At 46.4% G+C, this 22,205-nt stretch overlaps 1 protein-coding gene across 1 annotated transcript in view; it reads right to left on the bottom strand.

Annotated features, from left to right (window-relative positions):
- Positions 1-22,205, bottom strand: part of SART1 (spliceosome associated factor 1, recruiter of U4/U6.U5 tri-snRNP) — a 37,701-nt gene that overhangs the window by 6,786 nt on the left and 8,710 nt on the right. Inside the window, exons 4-17 of the mRNA XM_044270605.1 lie at positions 21,767-21,822; positions 21,547-21,673; positions 21,302-21,407; positions 19,172-19,246; positions 18,997-19,093; positions 18,762-18,907; positions 14,346-14,552; positions 14,038-14,153; positions 12,529-12,650; positions 11,420-11,541; positions 10,599-10,769; positions 8,803-8,913; positions 8,553-8,640; positions 205-295 (exon numbers count right to left, since the gene is read on the bottom strand). Of these exons, the coding sequence (XP_044126540.1) occupies positions 205-295; positions 8,553-8,640; positions 8,803-8,913; positions 10,599-10,769; positions 11,420-11,541; positions 12,529-12,650; positions 14,038-14,153; positions 14,346-14,552; positions 18,762-18,907; positions 18,997-19,093; positions 19,172-19,246; positions 21,302-21,407; positions 21,547-21,673; positions 21,767-21,822 (1,635 nt within the window). The remainder of the gene's footprint in view (positions 1-204; positions 296-8,552; positions 8,641-8,802; positions 8,914-10,598; positions 10,770-11,419; positions 11,542-12,528; positions 12,651-14,037; positions 14,154-14,345; positions 14,553-18,761; positions 18,908-18,996; positions 19,094-19,171; positions 19,247-21,301; positions 21,408-21,546; positions 21,674-21,766; positions 21,823-22,205) is intronic.

Genomic DNA, 22,205 nt, shown 5'->3' with positions numbered 1-22,205 from the left:
GGAAAGCACAAGTGGCCAGTGGGGTTATTATTACCCCGTAGTCTCGTCACTCAGTGCTGCTTATTTCAGGTGATTCATTAATAAGCAGACAGAAGTGAGTGGGGGGATGGGACATAGGTGGCGCTTCATGTATGAAGTGATCATGACTTGAAGCATCTCTCGTGCCCAGGAAATATTCTATGGGGTGCTAGAAGTGTTGCTTACATTTTGTCTTCTATGCAGTACAAGGCATTCGGAAGTGATTTAGTGAAGGCTTTAATACGTGCGACCTTTTGTACTGTTGTTTCCAGTAAGCCTGCCAAGACAAAACAAAAAATAAATAAACAAACGAACTTGTCAGAAGATACTATTATTTTATATTGATAAAGCTTGCACTATTTTAAGAAATCAAATGACATCAGATGTATAGCATCACAAGATTACTAGAAGATTTCCTAAATGCTCCTATAGTTCACTGCACTGCTCACTGGTTGATTGGAAAGTCTTTATATTGTAAAGGCACATCAGAAAAATCTACTGCAAACCCCCGAGGCCAACCCTCAGGATTTCTGCTGCTGCACAGGTTCTCCTCTGACAGCTCCATTCAGTGGGGTGAATCCACACATGGAAACCGCATCAGGAAGGGACACGTTACTTCTTTATGTGGATTTCAAATTCACACAAAAAAATGAAGACAAACAAACAATGGGGTGGGGATCTCATGCAAAATACCGCCATGTAAGCATACCCTTACAGTCTGGCTACCCCTGGGAAACAGGTTGTGTACATAAGTGTCACTTAAAGTTAACCTGTTCGCTACCAGGGCCGTACATGTACGGCACTGGAGCGATGTGTAAACATGGCGCCAACTCACAAGTGCAGCGGGTGTTATGGCCGGCAGATCTCTGCCGTTTCAAATAGCAGAGACCTGCAATAATGCCGATCGCAGTAATTAAATGCAGTGACCAAGTGAGGTCACGGCATCTATATGCGCAAAAACCCGGAAGCTCGTGCTTCCTACCGATGCCCCGTGTGGCCAAATGGGGCATTGGTACTTGCACTGAATACTTTCAGACTTGCAATTCTTATTTTGGCCACCAGATGGCAGGCCAGGATAAGAAATTATCAAAATTGAGGTTTAAATGGGATTTAAAAATCCCTGATAGACCAAAATGAAAAATTAAAAAGCATAATTTATAGGCTATATGAGCCACAATCATCACAAAAAATATATATATATACATACACACACACATAATATATATATATATATATATATATATATATATATATATATATATATATATATATATATATATACACACACACATACACACACACACAAATATATATAATTTTTTTATTTATAAAAAAAATTAATCTAAATAAATATAAAAACATCATGGGTATCCAATTCCAATACGGCAAATGGCGTAACAGAAAAAGGGTCAAAATAGCCGATTTGCCATTTTTTCATTGCTTCTCTTACCCAACAAAATGTAATAAAATGTGATCAAAAAGTCACGTACACTCCAAAATTCTATCAATAAAAACTACAGATTATTCCGCAAAAAAATTAGCCCCTAGACAGCTCAGTAGACATAGGTATAAAATAGTTATGGGGGTCAGAATATGGAGATGTAAAAAAAATAAAAAGGAGATTTTTGTATAACTTACCAGTTAAATCTCTTTCTCGCTCTTCCTTGGGGGACACAGACCTTGGGTATAGCTCAGCTCCCTAGGAGGCGTGACACTAAGTAAAACTGTTAAGCCCCTCCTCCATCAGCTATACCCTCAGCCTGGAGATAGAGGCTACCAGTTGCGTGTCCAAGTAGTGAAAGGATAACAACCAATAACGGAAACAACCAGCCAGCAACCCAACGGGGCGCCAGACCATAACCCTGTAACCAAACACAGAAGGGTGGGTGCTGTGTCCCCCAAGGAAGAGCGAGAAAGAGATTTAACTGGTAAGTTATACAAAAATCTCCTTTTCTCGCCCATTTTCCTTGGGGGACACAGACCTTGGGACGTTCAAGAGCAGTCCAAGAAGGGAGGGACCACAAACCCAAGGCGGAACACCACCAGAGCATCAGGAAACCGCTGCCTGCAAAACCAGGCGGCCCAAAGCAGCATCTGCTGATGCATGCGTATGCACCCTATAGAACTTTGTGAAAGTGTGCAGAGAGGACCAAGTGGCTGCTTTGCACAACTGTTCAGCCGAGGCCCGATGCCTCTGCGCCCAGGAAGCTCCGACTGCTCTGGTGGAATGAGCAGTGACGCCGAAAGGCGGAGGTCTGCCCTTGGCTCGATAAGCCTCAGACACCGCCAGTTTAATGAAACGGGCAATAGCCACCTTGGAGACCGCCAACCCTTTGCGCGAACCCTCCGGAACCACAAACAGGGAGTCCGTGCGCCGAAAGGACCCAGTGACCTCCAAGTAAATCCTCAACGCCCTGACCACATCCAGACGGTGCAGTTCCCGTTCTCTGGGGTGGGAAGGAGAGGGACAGAGCGACGGAAGGACGATGTCCTCATTGATGTGAAAGGCGGAGACCACCTTTGGCAGGAAAGTCGGGACAGGCCGAAGCACAACCTTATCCTGGTGGAAGATCAGGAAAGGTTCGGAGCAAGAAAGAGCCACTAACTCCGACACCCGTCGGAGAGACGTGACGGCCACAAGAAAGATGACCTTGCAGGACAGAAGGCGAAGGGAGACCTCCCGTAAAGGCTCGAAGGGGGCTGATTGGAGCGACGAGAGCACCACATTCAGGTCCCAGGAAGGAACTGGAGGGCGGTACGGCGGAACAGAGTGAGCCACCCCTTGTAAAAAGGTCTTAATTGGCCCTAGAGGGGCCAGGGGACGCTGGAGAAGAATAGACAGCGCCGAAATCTGACCCTTCAGAGAACTGAGGCACAGCCCCAGGTCCAGACCCGACTGGAGGAAGGACAGGATTGTGGGAAGAGAAAACCGGAGAGGTGGGATGCTCCGGGACTCACAGAACCCCTGATAGGACCTCCAAACCCGATAGTAGATCCTAGAGGATACGGGCTTACGAGCCCGGATCATGGTGCGGACTACGTCCGCGGAGAAACCCCGTCGCGTTAAGACGGCGGTCTCAATAGCCACGCCGTCAAACGTAGCGAGCCTAAATGCTCGTGGAAGATCGGTCCCTGAGAGAGAAGGTCTTCCCTGGAGGGCAGTGGCCACGGTGCGTCTGCCAACAGCAACATTAGGTCGGCGTACCAAGACCGGCGGGGCCAATCCGGGGCGATTAGAATCGCGGGGACGCCCTCTGCCGCGATCCTCCGAAGAACCCGTGGCAGGAGGGGAAAAGGAGGAAAGACGTACAGAAGGGAGAATTCGCGCCACGGAAGGACGAGCGCGTCGGCGCCGTATGCCTTCGGGTCCCGTGCCCTGGCCAGGTATAGGGGGACCTTGTGGTTGAATTTGGAGGCCATGAGGTCCACGTCGGGGCGACCCCAGCGAAGACAAAGGGCTTCGAACACCTCTGGGTGCAGGGACCATTCTCCCGGGGTCGATGGTGGACCGGCTGAGGAAATCCGCCGCCCAGTTGTCCACCCCCGGGATGTAAATCGCAGATAAGGCCGGCACGTGCGTCTCCGCCCAGAGGAGAATGAGGGTCACCTCTTGCATCGCTGCGAGTGCCTCCCTGATGGTTTATGTATGCCACAGCCGTGGCATTGTCCGATTGGATCCGAACAGGGTGGCCCCTCAGCAGATGGGTCCAGTGTCTGAGGGACAGAAGAATCGCCCTCAGTTCCAGAATATTGATTGGAAGTCTGGACTCCGATAGAGACCAAACGCCCTGGACGGACCGGGGAGGGAAAAACCCCCCCCACCCCCGTAAGCTGGCATCTGTGGTAATCACCAGCCAGTTCAGTGGAAGGAAGGACTTCCTCCTTAGAGGGATATGCAACCACCAGCCGAGGGAAGCCCGAGCCAGGGGAGGCAGAAGAAAGGTCCTGTCCAGACTCCTCGGTGATTTGTCCCAGGCCGACAGAATTGCCCTCTGAAAGGTGCGGGATCGGAATTGTGCGAACGGCACCGCTTCGAAACAGGCAACCATCTTTCCCAACAACCGCATGCTGGATCTGAGGGAAGGGCGGTGATGACGGAGGAGACTGCGAACCGACCCGCGAAGGGCCAGACGCTTGTCCGACGGAAGGCGGACCTCCGCCAACTCTGTATCCAGGAGCATCCCCAGGAAGATCAGCCGTCTGGAGGGGGTAAGGGAAGATTTGGGGTGGTTGATAATCCAACCGAACCGCGTCAGGGTCTCCAGAGTGAGTTCCACACTGCGGGATGTCTGAGAGAAGGAGGGTGCCTTGACCAGGATGTCGTCCAAGTATGGGAGAAGAAAAACACTTCTTGAACGTAGAAGGGCCAAGACAGGGGCCAGGACCTTGGTGAACACTCGAGGAGCCGTCGCCAGACCAAAGGGAAGGGCGACGAATTGGAAGTGATCGTCCCCCACCGCGAAGCGCAGGAAGCGGTGATGACATGGAGCAACCGGAACGTGGAGGTATGCATCCTGAATGTCGATTGAGGCCATGAAATCCCCTCTTTCCAGGGAGGCCACTGCGGACCTGAGAGACTCCATCCGGAATCTCTGCAGTCGGAGAAAACGGTTCAGGCGTTTTAGGTCCAAGATCGGACGCACTGAGCCTTCCTTCTTGGGAACCACAAAGAGGTTCGAGTAGAACCCCCTGAACCTTTCCGTCGGAGGCACGGGGGCGACGACACCCTTGTCCATTAGAGAGTGAATGGCCGCGAAGAAGGCGGCCACTCGTACGGGATCTCGCGGAGGACGGGATCGGAAGAAACGGTCTGGCGGAATGGACGCAATTCGATTTTGTATCCGCAAGATACAATCTCGAGCGCCCATGCGTCTGAGATGTGGGCCCGCCATACGTTCCTGAATAGGAGAAGGCGGCCCCCCACCCGGGTGGGTGGGGGCGCACCTTCAGGCAGAGGGCTGCTGGCCTGTGGGAGCCCGTGCAGGCTGGGACTTGCGCCAGGTAGGTTGCGTCCGAAAAAACGGCTTCTTGCGTCTATCCTGGGCTGGGCCAGAGGAAGAAGAACTGGCCGCGGGTCTAGACCCGGTGGGCTTGCGAAAGGACTGAAAACGGGACGAACCAGCGCGACCACGGGGGGCGCCCATTGGCCTGGACTGGGGGAGGTGAGTACTCTTCCCACCCGTGGCCTCTGATATAAGTTCGTCCAGACGGGTTCCGAACAGGCGGGAACCCGTGAATGGTAGGCCGGCCAAAGAGCGTTTGGAAGCGGCGTCCGCCGCCCAAACCTTCAGCCAGAGTTCCCTCCTGACAGAAACTGCCAGGGCAGAGGAACGGGCAATGAGGGCACCCGCATCAAGGGAGGCCTCACAGACGAATTTTCCGGCCTGAACAATTAGTTGGGCTAAGGAACGGAGGTCCTGAACAGGGACGTCCGACCCTAACTCCCGTTCCAGTTGCAAACCCCATTCAGAGACCGCTTTGCCAACCCAGGCGGAGGCAAAGACCGGTCTAAGGGCCGAACCAGAGGCAGTAAATATGGCCTTGGAGAGGGATTCCGTACGACGGTCCTCAACAGACTGGAGGGAAGATCCGTCCTGTACAGGAATAGTAGTGCTTTTGGACAGGCGAGCCACGGGAGGATCAACCTTAGGCGGGGATGTCCACGTGGTCACAGAATCCGCTGGAAAGGGATAACAAATGTCCAGCTTTTTGGGTGTAATAAAGCGGACGTTAGGCCGAGTCCAAGCCTTGGATACCACAGAAGAAAAATCAGCGTGTATGGGAAAAACCTTGGAGGCCTGTTTGGGGCGGAGAAAGGACACGCCGGCCTGTTCAGAGCTGGGGGGGTCATCGTGTAGCTGAAAGGTATCACGGATGCTAGTGACAAGATGCCCCACCGCGGACGCCAATTTGGACGGAAGCTCTGAGTCCATGTCCACGTCCGAATCCGCCAGTTCTCCCTCAGAAAGCGTATCCCTTTGAGAGGATAGACTTGACTGAGCTCGCACGCATGGCGGAGAGAGCGAAGCATCTGGAGAAGATGTGCGCTCAACCCTTGAACGTTTCTGAGTATGCCGGGCCCTGGAAGATTCGCTGGGAGGCAGGGAACCAGTGGGGGCGGCAGAAACGGTAGTCCCAGCGGGTGCGACAGGGATTGTGGCAGCCTGCGGGAGAGGCGGTCTATCCACGAGACGGCCCACTACGTGTGTAAGGCTTTCCACCGCCTGAGACAGAGACCTAGCCCAGTCAGGGGGTTCAGAGGCACCGGGGGGCGCAGCGGGAAGCGGGCCCTGCACCGGGGCCTGACATGCAAGGCAATGCGGCTCAGATTGCCCACGCGGAAAAAGTTCCTTACAGGCGGTACAGGCATGGTACCAGGGTTTGGGGGCACCTGTGGGATCTGACATGCTGAAGTGTGGTTGTACTCTAATATAGAGACCACAAAGGGTTATAGCAGCTATGACCAGGAGGGTTAGGAGAGGGTTAACTGTCCTACCAGTGCCTCAGAAGAACGTCAGGAGATGGCCCAGATCAGCAGCAGCAGAGAAGCAGTGAACAGCAGTGAGCAGCAGAGAGCAGCAGAGAGCGCCCACAGAAGCCGAGCGATGTACACAGGAGGTTAGAGTCCCCCACCGTGTCCCAGCTTCCTGTCAGGAGTGAGGAAGCGCGGGAAACCTCAGCAGAAAGCACGGGGAACAAGCTCCGCCCCCTCCAGCGCTTGAAATGTCTCCTGTGAAGGAGAACGTAGCTCTGCCCCCAAAATGACGCGCGCGTAAGCCCCGCCCCCTGCCGGGACCGCTAAGCCCCGCCCCCCGTTCTCAGCGGGAAGGGGGAGAGAGAGAAGAGAAAAATGGAGTCAGCCCCGAATGAGGGGGAGGGGGGGGGAGAAAGATAGCAGCGTGGGGGGGAACGGCGTGGGGGTGCTGAGGATGCTGCTGTGCTGCATTGTCCTGCAGATGAGCGCTCAGAATGAGCGACCACGGGTGCCCCCCTTACCCAGAGGGGTAGATGCTGCAGATAGGGACGGGGTATGGGCTGGAATAGCCATCTCACCGTCCGACGTCTTCACCCTCAGTCCTTTCCAGCAGGGTCGCCCCTTCAGCCACTGGCACCGCAGTGGCAGGAAGCTGGAAGAGGGGCTTGGCGTGCGGGCGACCCCCTAGCTGGCGGGATGTAGGGGAGCCATTGCTGCCCAGATCCTCCTATTGCTTCTGTGGGGGAGGCAGCAGTGCAGATAAGTTGGCACTGGCGCAGCTCAACCCCGGGAGAGCAGAGAGGTCTAATGCGTCTCTGGTATCCCTAGGAAAAAATAAAATAACAAAATTAGAAGAAAAAGTAAAAATAACAAGGAGAAAACAGCCCTGCAGTAGCAGGGAGTGTCTTGCCTCCTTGGACACTAAGCTAAAACTGGTAGCCTCTATCTCCAGGCTGAGGGTATAGCTGATGGAGGAGGGGCTTAACAGTTTTACTTAGTGTCACGCCTCCTAGGGAGCTGAGCTATACCCAAGGTCTGTGTCCCCCAAGGAAAATGGGCGAGAAATAAAGTTTACATTTATTTTTACACTATTTACACATAAAGAACCTATACATATGGGGTATCGTTGTAATCGTACTGACCCAGAGATTGAAGGGCATGGGTCAGTTTTGCCGTAAACGAAACGCTGTGGGAACAAAACCCGTAAAACTTCATCCTATTTGTGGTTTTTTTTACCACTTCCCACTACATTTTATGCCATAATTAATGGTGGCATTAGAAAGTACAACATGTCCCGCAAAAACAAGCTCTCATACAGCTATGTGACCGGAAATATAAAAAAGTTATGGCTCATGAAAAATGGGGAAGAAAAATGAAAACGCAAAAATGAAAAAACCTCCGGTAGCTCAAGGGTTGGTCTAAATACAGCATGGTCCTAACCAGTGGAAGAAAGCTCTTTACATAGGACTTACTCTCCCTCGCACCCCTGATGCCACTGCCTCTGCTGCGGACTCTTCCAGTTCGAACTGGAGATGGCCGCTTCTTTTCTTTTCCTGTTTGGCTGCATTGACTATAATGCAGATGAAAAGGAAAAAAAGCGGCCATATCTAGCGGGGACCTGGACGGAAGAGCGCACAGTGCGTAACAGTGACATCGCGGGAAGGTAAGTCCTATGTAAAACCTCCACAGGTTAGCACCATGCCTTAATTAGAGAACTGCCAAACTGTCAGTCCCTAACGAAGCAAAACCATTGGTAACCAAAAGGGGCAAAGTACCTTAACTGTAGGGCCTTTGTTTTACCAATAATTGGGGGATCTTTATCCAACGCTCTAGAAATTACATCTTCTGATACGTCAGAAGACAGAAAATTGCGCGTGACAGATGCATATTATATGGGAAAACAATCACAAAATATAAAACAGCACAAACGGTACTCATGTGGACCAGTCAGCTTCCCGATTTAAATTTTCTAACCCTTCCTAAAAGAGGAATCTGCCATGAGTAACAGCATTTGCATTGTCTTACACTTCTCAACATGCATTCGCACAACGACTGATACCTTTGTTCTGACAAAGATGTAAAGCAGCAGCTAGGCCCCTGTTCACAATAGGCTCTTCGTCCAAAATGGTGGTTGAAGACGCAGAATACTGGTAGTACAGAAAGAAATGAATTAGGTTACAAACAGAATGCTAGTCTTATGAATTAGAATTTACTGTATTAAGATGAAAACCTTCAAAATATAGTTGTGCCAGTAAATAGTTTTAATAAGATAAAGGAGACGTGGCAACTGTAATAGTCCTCTCACTCACATCTTGGTGGATTTTCTCCTCATCAAGGTTCACCATACTCCAACCAATGTTTTCATCGCCTTCAGAGTCACCATGTTCATTCTCAGACTCCTCATTATCCTTCTCAAAATCCTATGACAGACAATAACTGTGTGAATTAACCCGCATGGCGGCAATGACAAAAGTGGGCTGGAGACATATTGCTATAGTTTCAAATAAATCTTCAGCTTGAAGAAACTTCTTAGCATGTAAACTGATGACCATTACCTTCTGTTATTACCATACATTTAGAAGTACATACATGAGGCCTTTATAGAGATAATTGAAGACAGAAGTACAAGTGAGATCATGGTTACAGCGCTTTTTACAAAGTCATTAGAAAGCATGCTGAAGGTGAAGGCTTCTTTATACGGGGCTGTGATCTGGGCAATTATTGGGAAGGAGCATTCCTAGCAATGCTCAGTCCCGATAATTGCTATGCGTAAAAGGTGGCGGCAATCACCTGATGAACGAATTCATCAGGTGAAAGAATAGTTAATGCAGTCACCTAAATCCTTGGTTTCTGACAGATTGTTCTGTCTAAACGGCAACTTTGCTGCCCAGAAACAATGATTCTCTATGGGGATGAGCGAGCAGCAGCAATCCTTTGTCCTCATACAGAGGAGGTGACTGCTGCGTGTAAATGCAGCACTCTCCTCCGCTGACGAGCAGGCAATTATCAGGAACATATATGCCTTATGTATACTGGGTGGGCATAAATGTATTTACCCTAACCTTGACCATTAGAACAGAGCTCTCCTTTCTACCATGTTACCTCATACCTATAACATGCCAAAAGTGCAGCAAAATGTTCTCTCGCAAACAGCGATATGTTAAAGCCTCTCCTAACTGTCTGTGCACCAAAGTACATTATTTCATGTATCCGTAATCTCAGTGGGTTAAGACATAAGTGTCCCACCCTTAACCCATGTATGTGATCAAACTCTCTCTCCCCCCCCCCCCCCCCCACACAATGTTTTTTGTTGCATGTGGCGGATCTCCCCTACTCCCAGTAATCATATGCGAGTGTGCATGTCCAGAGCCTCAACGACTCATACTTCCCTTCAGACATGCAACCACCCATGGGACATCCTGACACAAACTCCAGGCAATGTTACTACTTTCGTATTGTCTGGAACGTTTATAGTATATAAACTAACCTAGCACCTATCAAACAATTCATCAAAGGTGTCTCATGGATCACTAAATATAAAGGAAATCTGAATTATTAAGAACAAAAATACCTGACCACAATGTTGTCCATGGAGTGTCACAGTTGTTGTGCGTAAATTGATATAACTATGATAATTTTAATGGCGAATAATGGGTCCCATCACCTTATAGTTTACAATGGGTCATCATAAACATCATCTCACTACACTGAGGATTTAAATCTCTATTTAAAGAGTATCTGACGTCCTACGTAACAGCCAACAGGTCTGCACTCCTAGTAGCCTAAACAGCACACAAGAGCGAAGAAAGAATCCATCTGATTTCAATTTATAATTACTATGTCCACCTCCCTCTGTGGTGCCTGACAGGCTGCTGTGTACAGTCCCCAAACGAGTCCACTGTATTCTTTCAGAACTCCAAGTGGCACAATTTTATTTTGTGGAATTTAGCTTCCAGTAGTTCCTGACTAGATAGGTAAACCTAGTAAGCGCTTTAAACCTTTTAATTGTAAAAGATTCGTTTTGGTGGACAAGTTTATGACTCCTCTCACTGTAGCGGTTTAAATGGTGACATATTTGCAGAGTTCTATGAAATCCATCCCTTACCATTAAATCCTCTTGATCTTCCCTGTTCCCTGCTAAACCATAGGTTGGTATCTCCCCAAGAGTTCTGCAGAATTCGGAGGTTGCATTAAATACAATGGACCCTTTCTTATCATCGTCTTCATCTTCATCTTGGCTTTTTTGAGTGTTGAGATTTTTTACCACTGTAGCAATCTGGAGAGAGAAAACAGAATGATAAAGTAGGACAGGTCAGATCAATGGTTTTACAATTTAAGACTTCTAAACTACAGAATGGTAAAATGCTAACTCTCTCCCCAATATATTTCCCTCCTAGCATCTGACTCAGCATCCCTACTTTTGATGATGGATACACTCTCCCCTACAGGAGTCACAAGCGCTCCCCTCCATTAGTTCTAGAGGTGTCTACCTCTCTAAAGTTCCCCTCTGATCTGGTTAGTTACATACCAGATCTGTCAATTTCGCCACATGTCAAGTGTACTTCTGTGGCTAATAAAGGTGTCCCACTAGACACAGCTTGCCATGGTCAGCGCGGTTCCTGGCTTGGAATGGGGTAGGCACACTTGGTTTTCCTATTTTGATTTTTATGCCATTTGTAAAAATCCCTTTCTTTTGATCCCAACTGTAACAATTTTCAGCTGCAACAGACCTAAGAGGTTCAGTCACTAATGAGGTGTTTTATCACTGGCAATCTGCAATTACATATCCAAAATGTGGGCACATTAACTACAAAATAACCTTGTATTATATAATTATCAATTCAAAGCTCTTATCAGCGTTCAAGTTTATTTCTGAAACCCAGGAGACGGATTTGTGTCACCATTCTGCTACATTCATGCACTTACCTTCTCACTACTGTCTTTCTGCTGTTGAATTTGTTTCAGACGCCTACTTTTTTCAAGCTGTTGGTGCAACTCAATTTCCAAGTCATCTTCCTCTACAATCACTGGAGATCCTGGACCCACTTCTAAAACAAGTAATGAAAAATAAAACGGGTGAGAGATTAGGAAGATGAATAGCATCCTATGAACGAGAGAGAGAGAGCGTAAAGCAGTATCAAAAAGGTGCAAGTGCAGCCAGTACATATTACATAGGTAATCAATATCCACATGCTGCCTCCTCTTCAAACAGTTCATCGGCAGGAATGCCGGGAGCTGGATCAACACCAAAGCGGATATTGATGCCCTATCCTGACAAAGGGTCATCAACAGCGATGGCCAGTCCGCATTGTTCGCCCGCGAACATATGCGGGCTGGCATCTTTTTTCACAAGTCCGGCTAGAGGCACAGGTAAGCCCTTACCTGTGCCGGTCTGAAAACAAATGTGGTCACCGAAAGCAGGCAGTTCCAAGAACAGCCCGATGAAGGCCCCCGGTGGCTGTTCTCCGAACTGCCTGCTCCCGGTGACCACATTTGTTTTCAGACCAGCTCGCGCACAGGCACAGGTAAGGGCTTATCTGTGCCTCGCCGGACTTGTGAAAAAAGATGGCAGCCGCATATGTTCGCGGGCAAACAATGCGAGCTGGCCATCACTATGCATTGCTCGCACAACCCCTTTAAATGGTAGGCTATTAAAGCAAATAACATTTATCCCTCCCAACTCCTCCATACACATGAATGCTTTGTTCATTATCTGTTTTAATAGCAAGAGAGGAGCAATACATGACAGCTCTGGCGGAAGCTTATCTCCTACCAGAACAGAAGCATCAGGCACAGAAATTGAACTTGCCCAATCCATCTTTCCCCTAACATTGTCTATTTGGAGCGAGTCGTGAGGCCCCATACACATTAGCTGGTTGGCCCGGCCAAAATCGGCAGGTTCACGCAAAGAGGAGCTAATATGTTTGCATCGATAGCACCTCCTTAATGCTAGTATATACTATAATGTCTATTCAGCAAATTCATTTAAATCATTGGAATTAAGATTTCAAGTAATTGTTAAGTGGAGCTCTAACCTTCGTCACTAATGTCCATACTCTCCAAACGTACATCATCTGACTGAGGCATGGCCGCTTTTATCTCCACATCCTGCCTTTCATCATCTGAATCAACATGCCTTCGGCCTCGTCCACGAGATCTAAAACAGAAAATATTCAGCCATAATAATGTTCCTGTTCCACTGGATATTTCAAAACATCCCCCCAAAAAAACACCACACAAGAACTGGAGGTCTGTGGATCAATGGAACAGGAAAAACAGACGTAAATGGACATAAGGGCTCGTTCACACGAACGCGTGCTGACCGTTGCCGTATTGCGGACTGCATTTACGGATCCGCAATACATGGGCACCGTTCCATGGCCATTCCACATCACGGATGCGGACCGGATTGAAATCCAGAGATGCGGAACGGAAGAACACTAAGGAAGCACTACGGAATGCTTTCTGGGGTTTTGTTCCATGCAGCAAAAAGATATAACTTGCTTTATCCTTTTGCGGAATGGATGGATTGCGGACCCATTCAAGTGAATCGGTCTGCGATCCCCATGCGCCTGCCCCACAGACTGTGCCCATGCATTGTGGAGCGCAATTTGCGGTCCACAGCACGGGCTTCACACGTTCGTGTGAACGAGCCCTATATCAGAACAAAATGACACAAACCCATGAAAGAAGAAGTGTCCATTTTGGATGCAGGCTGTAGAATGGGAGCTAACCCCATGCTTCAAAGCAATGAACTTGGATATCATGGGCCCATACTTTGTATCACTGGCCAAGACAAAAAAACCTTTGCCACTAGGGACTCATGGAACCCTGTCAAATGTGGGAGCCAAATCCCAGAAATGGAGACACATCCATCCAAGAGAATCTGAACACTGAGATGGCTTGGTGAATACTAAGCTGATAAGAAAAAAAATCTCTGGGCAGTCAATGAAAATGGCCAGAAGCAGAAGTGGAATAACTGCACTGTGGTAAGACCTCACCCTGATCACAGGTTGGAAACCCCCACAGGAACCTAACAAGGGAAAGGTGCAACAACAGCAAGACTCAGCAGTCACAATGGTGGCCTGTATACAGGGGCGCTGTCTAGAAGGGGGATCAGTCAGGTAGACTATTCAAGAAGTCCTGGAAGGTGATACACAAGCGAGATCCTCAGCCAGATACGCAGATCATGCCCAGACGTATTCCAAGGAGTGAACGGGAGCAGGTGGATGTCTGAATGGTATCCTGGAGCACTGTGGTAATGGATCAAGTATGCTCCCTACAAGACTCTGCATGTCTGCCTCCTATGGACACTAAGCTAAAACAGATTAGCTCAATGTCTGCAGGAGGGTTAAAGCTGGCAGGAGGAGCCAACACTTTTTTGGTGTCGCCTTGCAATGGCAGCAGTTATACCCATGGTCTTCTGCGCCCCTCAATGACATGAGCAAGAAGCACATTAATGTGGAATAATTCTACAATATGGATTCCGTGTTTCCGTCAATATTTGCATATTTTCCTATAGAGTAATAAGGTAAACTACCTACCTTGAACCAAGGTCACTAGCACGAGTATCAGGTTTCATAAGCAACAGGTCATCAGGCAGAGATTTCTCCTTCTTACGGATCTTTTTCACACGTCTCTTTGTTTTCTTAAAGGACACCTTTTATTCAAAAAGGGACAAACATTATCAGCTAGTTTGTTCAGATTGTACACTGATATTAAAATGTGTCCCATTCAAATACACCCACATTTTCCAAGCAGATGTCCAAGTGACCCTCCCTCTCAGAAATCAAATCAAGAACTTTGGAAACTCCCAACAAATTCCAATCTGACCCCAGTTCCGCAGCCGTACCATTTCATCTGATGTGTAGTACTCGGAGGCAATTCTCAGCGCCGGGAGGTCTAGTGACTGTGCCTGGTTGTGCAGGGTTTCACGAATAGTCTGCAGTTCTCTTTCCCAGGATCCATCCGCTGTACCACCACTTTCCAAGCGGAATGATTTTTTCTTTTCCCCTTCTATCTCCTCATCATACTTCGAAAGTACAGACTTGTGTCTGAACTAAATAAAAAAAAAACACACATACACATTCCATCAAAAATTACACTTAGCTTGTGCATACCTGCTGCAGTGCTTAAAATGGTTTTCAATTTCAATAAAGTCCCTGATGCTATAATTGCTTTGAAATGCTCTCAACTGCTGATAGATGGGAGTTCAACCTGCAAGTTTAAGGGTCCATTCTAGGGATCGACCGATATTGATTTTTAGGGTCGATACCGATAATCTATGAACTTTCAGGCCAATAATTTATACCGATATTCAGCGAATTTTCATTTTTGAAAATAAAATAATTTCTACACAAATCTGCGCACTGCGCCACCAATGTTTTAATACTAGGGTTTCTGGGGGTTGGGGAGGCGCACTGCACCATCAATGAAGATACCTCACATTTATTCATATACAGGAGGAAAGAGGTGGCTGAAGAATCACATCGCCGGCTCCTGACCTCTATGTGCGGTTGCTGCGATCTGCGGTAGTTAACCTCTCAGGTGCCGCAGATTGCAGCTACAGCTCATAAGAGGTCGGGAGCCGGCTATGTGATTCTGCAGCCAGCTCCCGCCTCCTGTATATGAATGAATGAATGAGTTAGTTAACATCATTGGTGGCGCAGTGGCCACAGCTCCTCCCCTCCTCTCATTGGCAGCAGCAGTAGCACAGGACGAAGGGAGACACTGCTTCCTTTTCCCCTGTGCTGCTGAGGGAACAAGGAGAGCGCTGTCAGCAGCACGATCCTTGTTCCTAATACGTTATCGGTATATCGCCAAAATAGACGTTCCAAATCCTGAATATCGTCCGATACCGGTAAAACCGATAATCGGTCGATCCCTATTCCATTCACATATCTGCAACTGTTTTCCGGTCTGCAAATTGTGGATCCGCAAAACACGGACACCTGTCATGTGCGTTCCGCATTTTGCAGACTGCACATGGCCGGCACTATAATAGAAATACCTTTTCTTGTCCGTGTCTGCGGACAAGAATAGGACATGTTCTATTTTTTTGCGGGCCGTGGAACAGAAGTGCGGATGCGGACAACACGCAGTGTGCACCCGTTCCGCAAAATTGTGGAATAGATGCGGACCCATTTTGCGGACATGTGAATGGACCCGTACTCTATTTCTTTAAGCCTGCCTAGACAGCCATGGACTGTAACAATGGACTATAAAGATCTGCCAGTACGTCCGAGCAATAGGTCAGACCCCCAATGATCTGATAAGTAATGTATTACACACTGTAATGTAATATACAGGTCCTTCTCAAAAAATTAGCATATTGTGATAAAATTCATTATTTTCTGTAATGTACTGATAAACATTAGACTTTCATATATTTTAGATTCATTACACACCAACTGAAGTAGTTCAAGCCTTTTATTGTTTTAATATTGATGATTTTGGCATACAGCACATGAAAACCCAAAATTCCTATCTAAAAAAATTAGCATATCATGAAAAGGTTCTCTAAACGAGCTATTAACCTAATCATCTGAATCAACTAATTAACTCTAAACACCTGCAAAAGATTCCTAAGGCTTTTAAAAACTCCCAGCCTGGTTCATTACTCAAAACTGCAATCATGGGTAAGACTGCCGACCTGACTGCTGTCCAGAAGGCCATCATTGACACCCTCAAGCAAGAGGATAAGACACAGAAAGAAATTTCTGAACGAATAGGCTGTTCCCAGAGTGCTGTATCAAGGCACCTCAGTGGGAAGTCTGTGGGAAGGAAAAAGTGTGGCAGAAAACGCTGCACAACGAGAAGAGGTGACCGGACCCTGAGGAAGATTGTGGAGAAGGACCGATTCCAGACCTTGGGGGACCTGCGGAAGCAGTGGACTGAGTCTGGAGTAGAAACATCCAGAGCCACCGTGTACAGGCGTGTGCAGGAAATGGGCTACAGAGGAATGTGCCGCATTCCCCAGGTCAAGCCACTTTTGAACCAGAAACAGCGGCAGAAGCGCCTGACCTGGGCTACAGAGAAGCAGCACTGGACTGTTGCATGTCATTCGGAAATCAAGGTGCCAGAGTCTGGAGGAAGACTGGGGAGAGGGAAATGCCAAAATGCCTGAAGTCCAGTGTCAAGTCCCCACAGTCAGTGATGGTCTGGGGTGCCATGTCAGCTGCTGGTGTTGGTCCACTGTGTTTTATCAAGGGCAGGGTCAATGCAGCTAGCTATCAGGAGATTTTGGAGCACTTCATGCTTCCATCTGCTGAAAAGCTTTATGGAGATGAATATTTCATTTTTCAGCACGACCTGGCACCTGCTCACAGTGCCAAAACCACTGGTAAATGGTTTACTGACCATGGTATTACTGTGCTCAATTGGCCTGCCAACTCTCCTGACCTGAACCCCATAGAGAATCTGTGGGATATTGGGAAGAGAAAGTTGAGAGATGCAAGACCCAACACTCTGGATGAGCTTAAGGCCGCTATCGAAGCATCCTGGGCCTCCATAACACCTCAGCAGTGCCACAGGCTGATTGCCTCCATGCCACGCCGCATTGAAGCAGTCATTTCTGCAAAAGGATTCCCGACCAAGTATTGAGTGCATAACTGAACATAATTATTTGAAGGTTGACTTTTTTTTGTATTAAAAACACTTTTCTTTTATTGGTCGGATGAAAAATGCTAATTTTTTTAGATAGGAAATTTGGGTTTTCATGAGCTGTATGCCAAAATCATCAATATTAAAACAATAAAAGGCTTGAACTACTTCAGTTGGTGTGTAATGAATCTAAAATATATGAAAGTCTAATGTTTATCAGTATATTACAGAAAATAATGAACTTTATCACAATATGCTAATTTTTTTAGAAGGACCTGTATACTGCACCACGTTGTAGAAGGATTATAACAGATAAACTATTATTAAAGAAGCACTCCAGACTTTTTTTTTTCAGTTAATTTTTAATACTGTATAGAGGCTCTTGTGTATACCCGTTTTAGACGATGTGCTATGTACTGGTTGTCTACCATCTGGCATCAAGCAGTACTTACCTTGCAGATCTAGTGCCACCAATCCAGTTCTCCTGGCAGCATAGATGAAGTCATGTTGAGGGCTTATTTTTTTGAGGGAAGATTTTTTTCTTTGGTATCACTTTTTGATCATTTTAATAGGTTTTTTTTTAGTGGTGAATAAAAAAATAAATAAATAAAAAAAACAGCAATTCTGGCACGTTTGTTTTAGTTTTTTTTAAAGGACGTTCACCGTGCAGGATAAATTATGTGATAATTGTGCAGTGCAGGTCACTACGAATGCGACAAAACCAAATGTGTGTAGGGGTTTTTAGTTTTACAATTCTATTCAAAGAAGGTGATTTTTTATTTATTTTTTACTTGGAGATTTTTCTTTAAATAAAAAAATAAAAAAGTGAAATAGTTTTATAATTTACTAGTCCCAGAAGGGACATCGACAGGCAATCATCTGACGACTTCTATAATACTCTGTATTGCTTAGGCAGTATGGAGTATTATACTGTCAGTGCTATACTGAAAAACACCATTAGGAGGTGCCAGAGAGGATTAACCTCATTCGTGGGGTGCTGATGGGAGACAGAGTGTCCTCCCTGTAAACCACTTAGATGCCATGTTTGTTACTGACCATGTCACCTAAGTGGTTAAACAAATAAAAATACCCATGCAGCGCTTATTCTAGGCTGCTGTAAAAAGACAACGGCCTAGAGTACAGTCTATTAAATACGTTTTGCAAGACTGGTGACCTATCTGATTGATGGTGTCCGACACCGATCGGCTGTTTGGGAAGGCATCATTGCTCTCAGAAGTGTTCAGTCACATGGCCTAGGCGCAGTTTAGCCCCATTGAACATTGAAGTGATTAGAGCTATGCTTGGTTAGCTGAGAGAAGGCTGTGGCGCTACTGCAAGTGCCAGTGCCTTCTCAAACAGCTGATCGGGGGGAAAAGGGGGGTCTGGTAGCGGTCTGATGACCTATCCAGAGTCTGAAAACTCCTTTGATGACCACCATAAAACATGTATTATCAGTCATTAAGAAATTAACAACGTTTACATCAAATAAACTGAAAAATAAAAAAAATAAAGCCATAAACAGTTTAATACTGTACTTTCGGCTCATCAATAAAATGCCTCCATTTACAAACAGGATTGATAAGATAACAGACTGCTTTGATTAAAAATAACTAAATGTAAAATGTCAATAAAGTAAGTAAGAAGCCTTAGCAATAAAAAGTCTTACCATAACCATGTCATCAACAGTCTCCTCTTCCTCATACGGTTTGTAATCAGGTCTTTTCTTTTTAAGCTCGACATTTTTGTTTGCTTTTTCTTTGTCTATCATATTAACGTTAACCAAGACGTCCGCATCATCTTTATCAAGAACGCCTGCGTTAAAATAAGCAGAACAGTAATAAGACTAATGCAAGAACAAAGTGCACAGAACCCTTCACGTACTTGACCATCGGTCTAACTACCTTTGTCTTTAAGAGTCAGTATTACAGTCTTTCCTTCGACAAAGGATTCCAGGTTGTGCTCTACAGTCAGACCTCGTAAATCTTGAGATGAGTATTTCTAAAAAAGCAGAAAAAGATCATTAAATATATAATTTGGGAAAAGGCATTGGTATTATAATTAGACAACATTTCTTACCTTTTTTTGCCCAAATTCCTCCTCTACAAGATTGGACACCCCAAATTCTTCATCCATTTCTGCTAGCAGTTTCGCCTGTGGGGATAAAAAGAAACATTAAACCTACCTAAAAAAAAATAATAATAATAAAACAAAAAGGTATTCCAACTACAGACATTTCTGGTAAAGCGACACGCCTGTTCCTGTAACTACCAGAGACTTCACCACTTTGCCAGAGGTGTTCTCTGCTACCTCCAGAACTCCCATAGAAATTGAGCAGCCATGCACATGCCCGACCAGCTGCTTTTTTCATTTCAAAGGGCTGAAGGAGTACGGCGCCCTTGTTCTTGTGATCAGTGAGGATCCCAGAGGTAGGACCCCCACCAAGCTAATAGTTATCCCCTATTCTGTGGATAGGGCATAACTTAACGTAACCAGAATACCCCTTTAATTGGAGTAGCCTGAAGGATTATCAAAAAAGGTGAGATGGGAATACTCCCCTGGGTGGTCCATGCTTACCTCTGAAAGGACATTCCTGAATGCAAGGACTCCTCAAAGGATATTCCTGAATGTGCTTGCAGAGATGGCAGCTGCACACTAATCGTGCAGTTGTGGGAGCAAGGAGCCTGCTGTTAGTGACAACAGGACACCCCACAGAGAAGGCAGAGATGGTGTTTTACTTTCCCTGTCTTCTGCCATCATTGTATACAAATAGCTTTCTGGGTGCTGTATATAAAAATCAAGAAGTGGCAATGAAGATGCCTCCCGCTCCAGTCCTAATGATCACGTGATCGCTGGGGACAGGTGCCTGCACAAGCTTCTGGGTCTTAGCAGGCCCAGATCAGTTCTGCAGGGAGGATTTACAGTATTAAAGAGGACCTTTCACTGGTCCTGACATGTCTGTTTTAATGGCGTCATGCATTTTCCATGCAATAACAATTCTGGAACATCTATTCTTATGTCTGTATGTTGTACCAATCCTCTGTTTTTTCTACTAGAAGTTATGAATTAATTGCTATTAGCTTTCAGTAAAGGTACAGAGGGGAGGTAACAAGTTAGGGAGGGGGTGTACCTGCACAGTCTGACTCTATCCAATCAGTGTTGCCATTTTTAGACTGTGCAGGTACACCACCCCCCCCCCCCCCCCCCAACTGGTTACCGCCCCTCTGTACCCTTAGGCTGGGTTCACACTTGAGCGTTGCGCAAACGCGCGTTTTACGCGCGTTTTTGACGCGCATTTTTATGCGCGTTTTTGTAATAGTAAACGCGCGTTTGACGCGCGTTTGTGTGATTCACTACAGTGTCCTATGGCCACAAACGCCCCAAAAGTCGCTCATGTACTTTTTGGAGCGTCGGGCGTTTTACAGCGCGATCGTACGCGCTGTAAAACGCCCAAGTGTGAACCATTCCCATAGGGAATCATTGGTTTCTCCTTGTTGAGCGTTTTACAGCGCGTAGGAACGCGCTGTAAAACGCTCAGGTGTGAACCCAGCCTTACTGCAAACTGCTAGCAATTCATTCATAACTTCTGGTAGAAATAATAGAGGAATGGCACAACATACAGACATAATAGCTGCTCCAGAATTGTTATTACATGGGAAATACATGTAGCTATTAAAACAGACATGTCACCCCACATTACAAAAAAAATAAAAATAAAATATTAAATCAGCAATAAAAATATGTAAATGTTATACATCCCCTAAATATCTTGTATGACTAAGGGGGGCAACAAAGTGTCAAATGAAAAATTCACCACACAATAGCTTCTAGCTCTGCCCCTGTATCTTCATGATAAGCCATCAATATCTGATTGGTGGAGGACCGACACCCCAGCTAAATCTGCAGTAGCTGCAATAGCCCTGTCCAATTCTCTAGTGGATGGAGCTGGTAACTGCAGCACTGCTCCTATTCACTTCAATACCGGACTGCTACAGAAACGGACAGAGCTGTGTAGTTCAGGAACAGACTGATCAGTGGGTGTGGGGGTGTAGGACCTCAGCTGATCACATATTTACGGTCTAACCTGAGTATAGGAATTCAATATTAAAATACCAGAAAACCCATTCAAAAGGTATTAGAATGCCAAGGGTGAGCTATTTACAAGGTGAACTCTGTGATTGATGCACAGCATCTTTTAACTGAAAATACCCTTTTTTCGGCTTTATCTTTTTCTATTTGAAGCTTACGACTCCTTTCAATCCAAGCAGCTGTATCGTCTAACCATAGCTCATCATCCCCCAGGGATTTTATTTTCCTGCAAGTGAAAGAAAGAGAAACAAGGAGAAGGTTAGTCTCTCCCATGAATCCATGCTTCCTTCCACATCAATGTCTCCAAGTGACATCATTTTACATGAAAACAGGTTTGAGAGCCCAATCTCAGTCTCACTTCTTACCCTAGCTTCTGGTTCAGCATTCTCTTCTCTTTGGCAGCTGCAAGTTTTTCTCTGAGCTCTTGCTGTTGCCTGAGAATGAGTGGGTTAATAATAGCAGCTGCAACTGGGTCTTCTTTAGTGCCACTCTCTGCAAAACCATAAAACGGGTTGAGTAGGTAACAGTAGGCTGATTTGATAAGAAACACGAGTTAAGTGATACATGAGGGAATAGTATATTCACCCGTTTTCGATGCATGCAGCTCCAGAGGCTTCAATCCAAGTTTAGCACGAAGTTTACTGGAAAACAAAATGGTAAAAAATAAATCAATCAATCTGCACAGCGTCATATGTAAACCACTTCAAAATCCTGGTATTTTACTCAAATGCTATTCAGCTTACACGCTCGTTACTGAGCTCTTCAAATATTCATTTTTTAAACATGCAACCGCTCACATTATGCTTTAGATTTAAGGGTTAGGTGCAACAATGGTTCTGAACAATTAAAGTGATGTGTCTTATGAAGACGGCCCTTTACTAAAGCTGGCCCGTCAATCATCTAATCATTGTGACTTCCTGGGTCTAGGAGTCCAGGAATGGGAATGTGCATGCACTGGAGATTCTGCCCCTAACAATCAGAACAGAGCTCCCCAGTGGCTACAGCGGTGCTCCCCCAGTAGTAC

Source organism: Bufo gargarizans, chromosome 10, assembly GCF_014858855.1.
Source record: "Bufo gargarizans isolate SCDJY-AF-19 chromosome 10, ASM1485885v1, whole genome shotgun sequence".
In the NCBI taxonomy this organism is placed as follows: Eukaryota; Metazoa; Chordata; class Amphibia; order Anura; family Bufonidae; genus Bufo; species Bufo gargarizans.
This window is presented reverse-complemented; position numbering and strand designations above follow the sequence as displayed.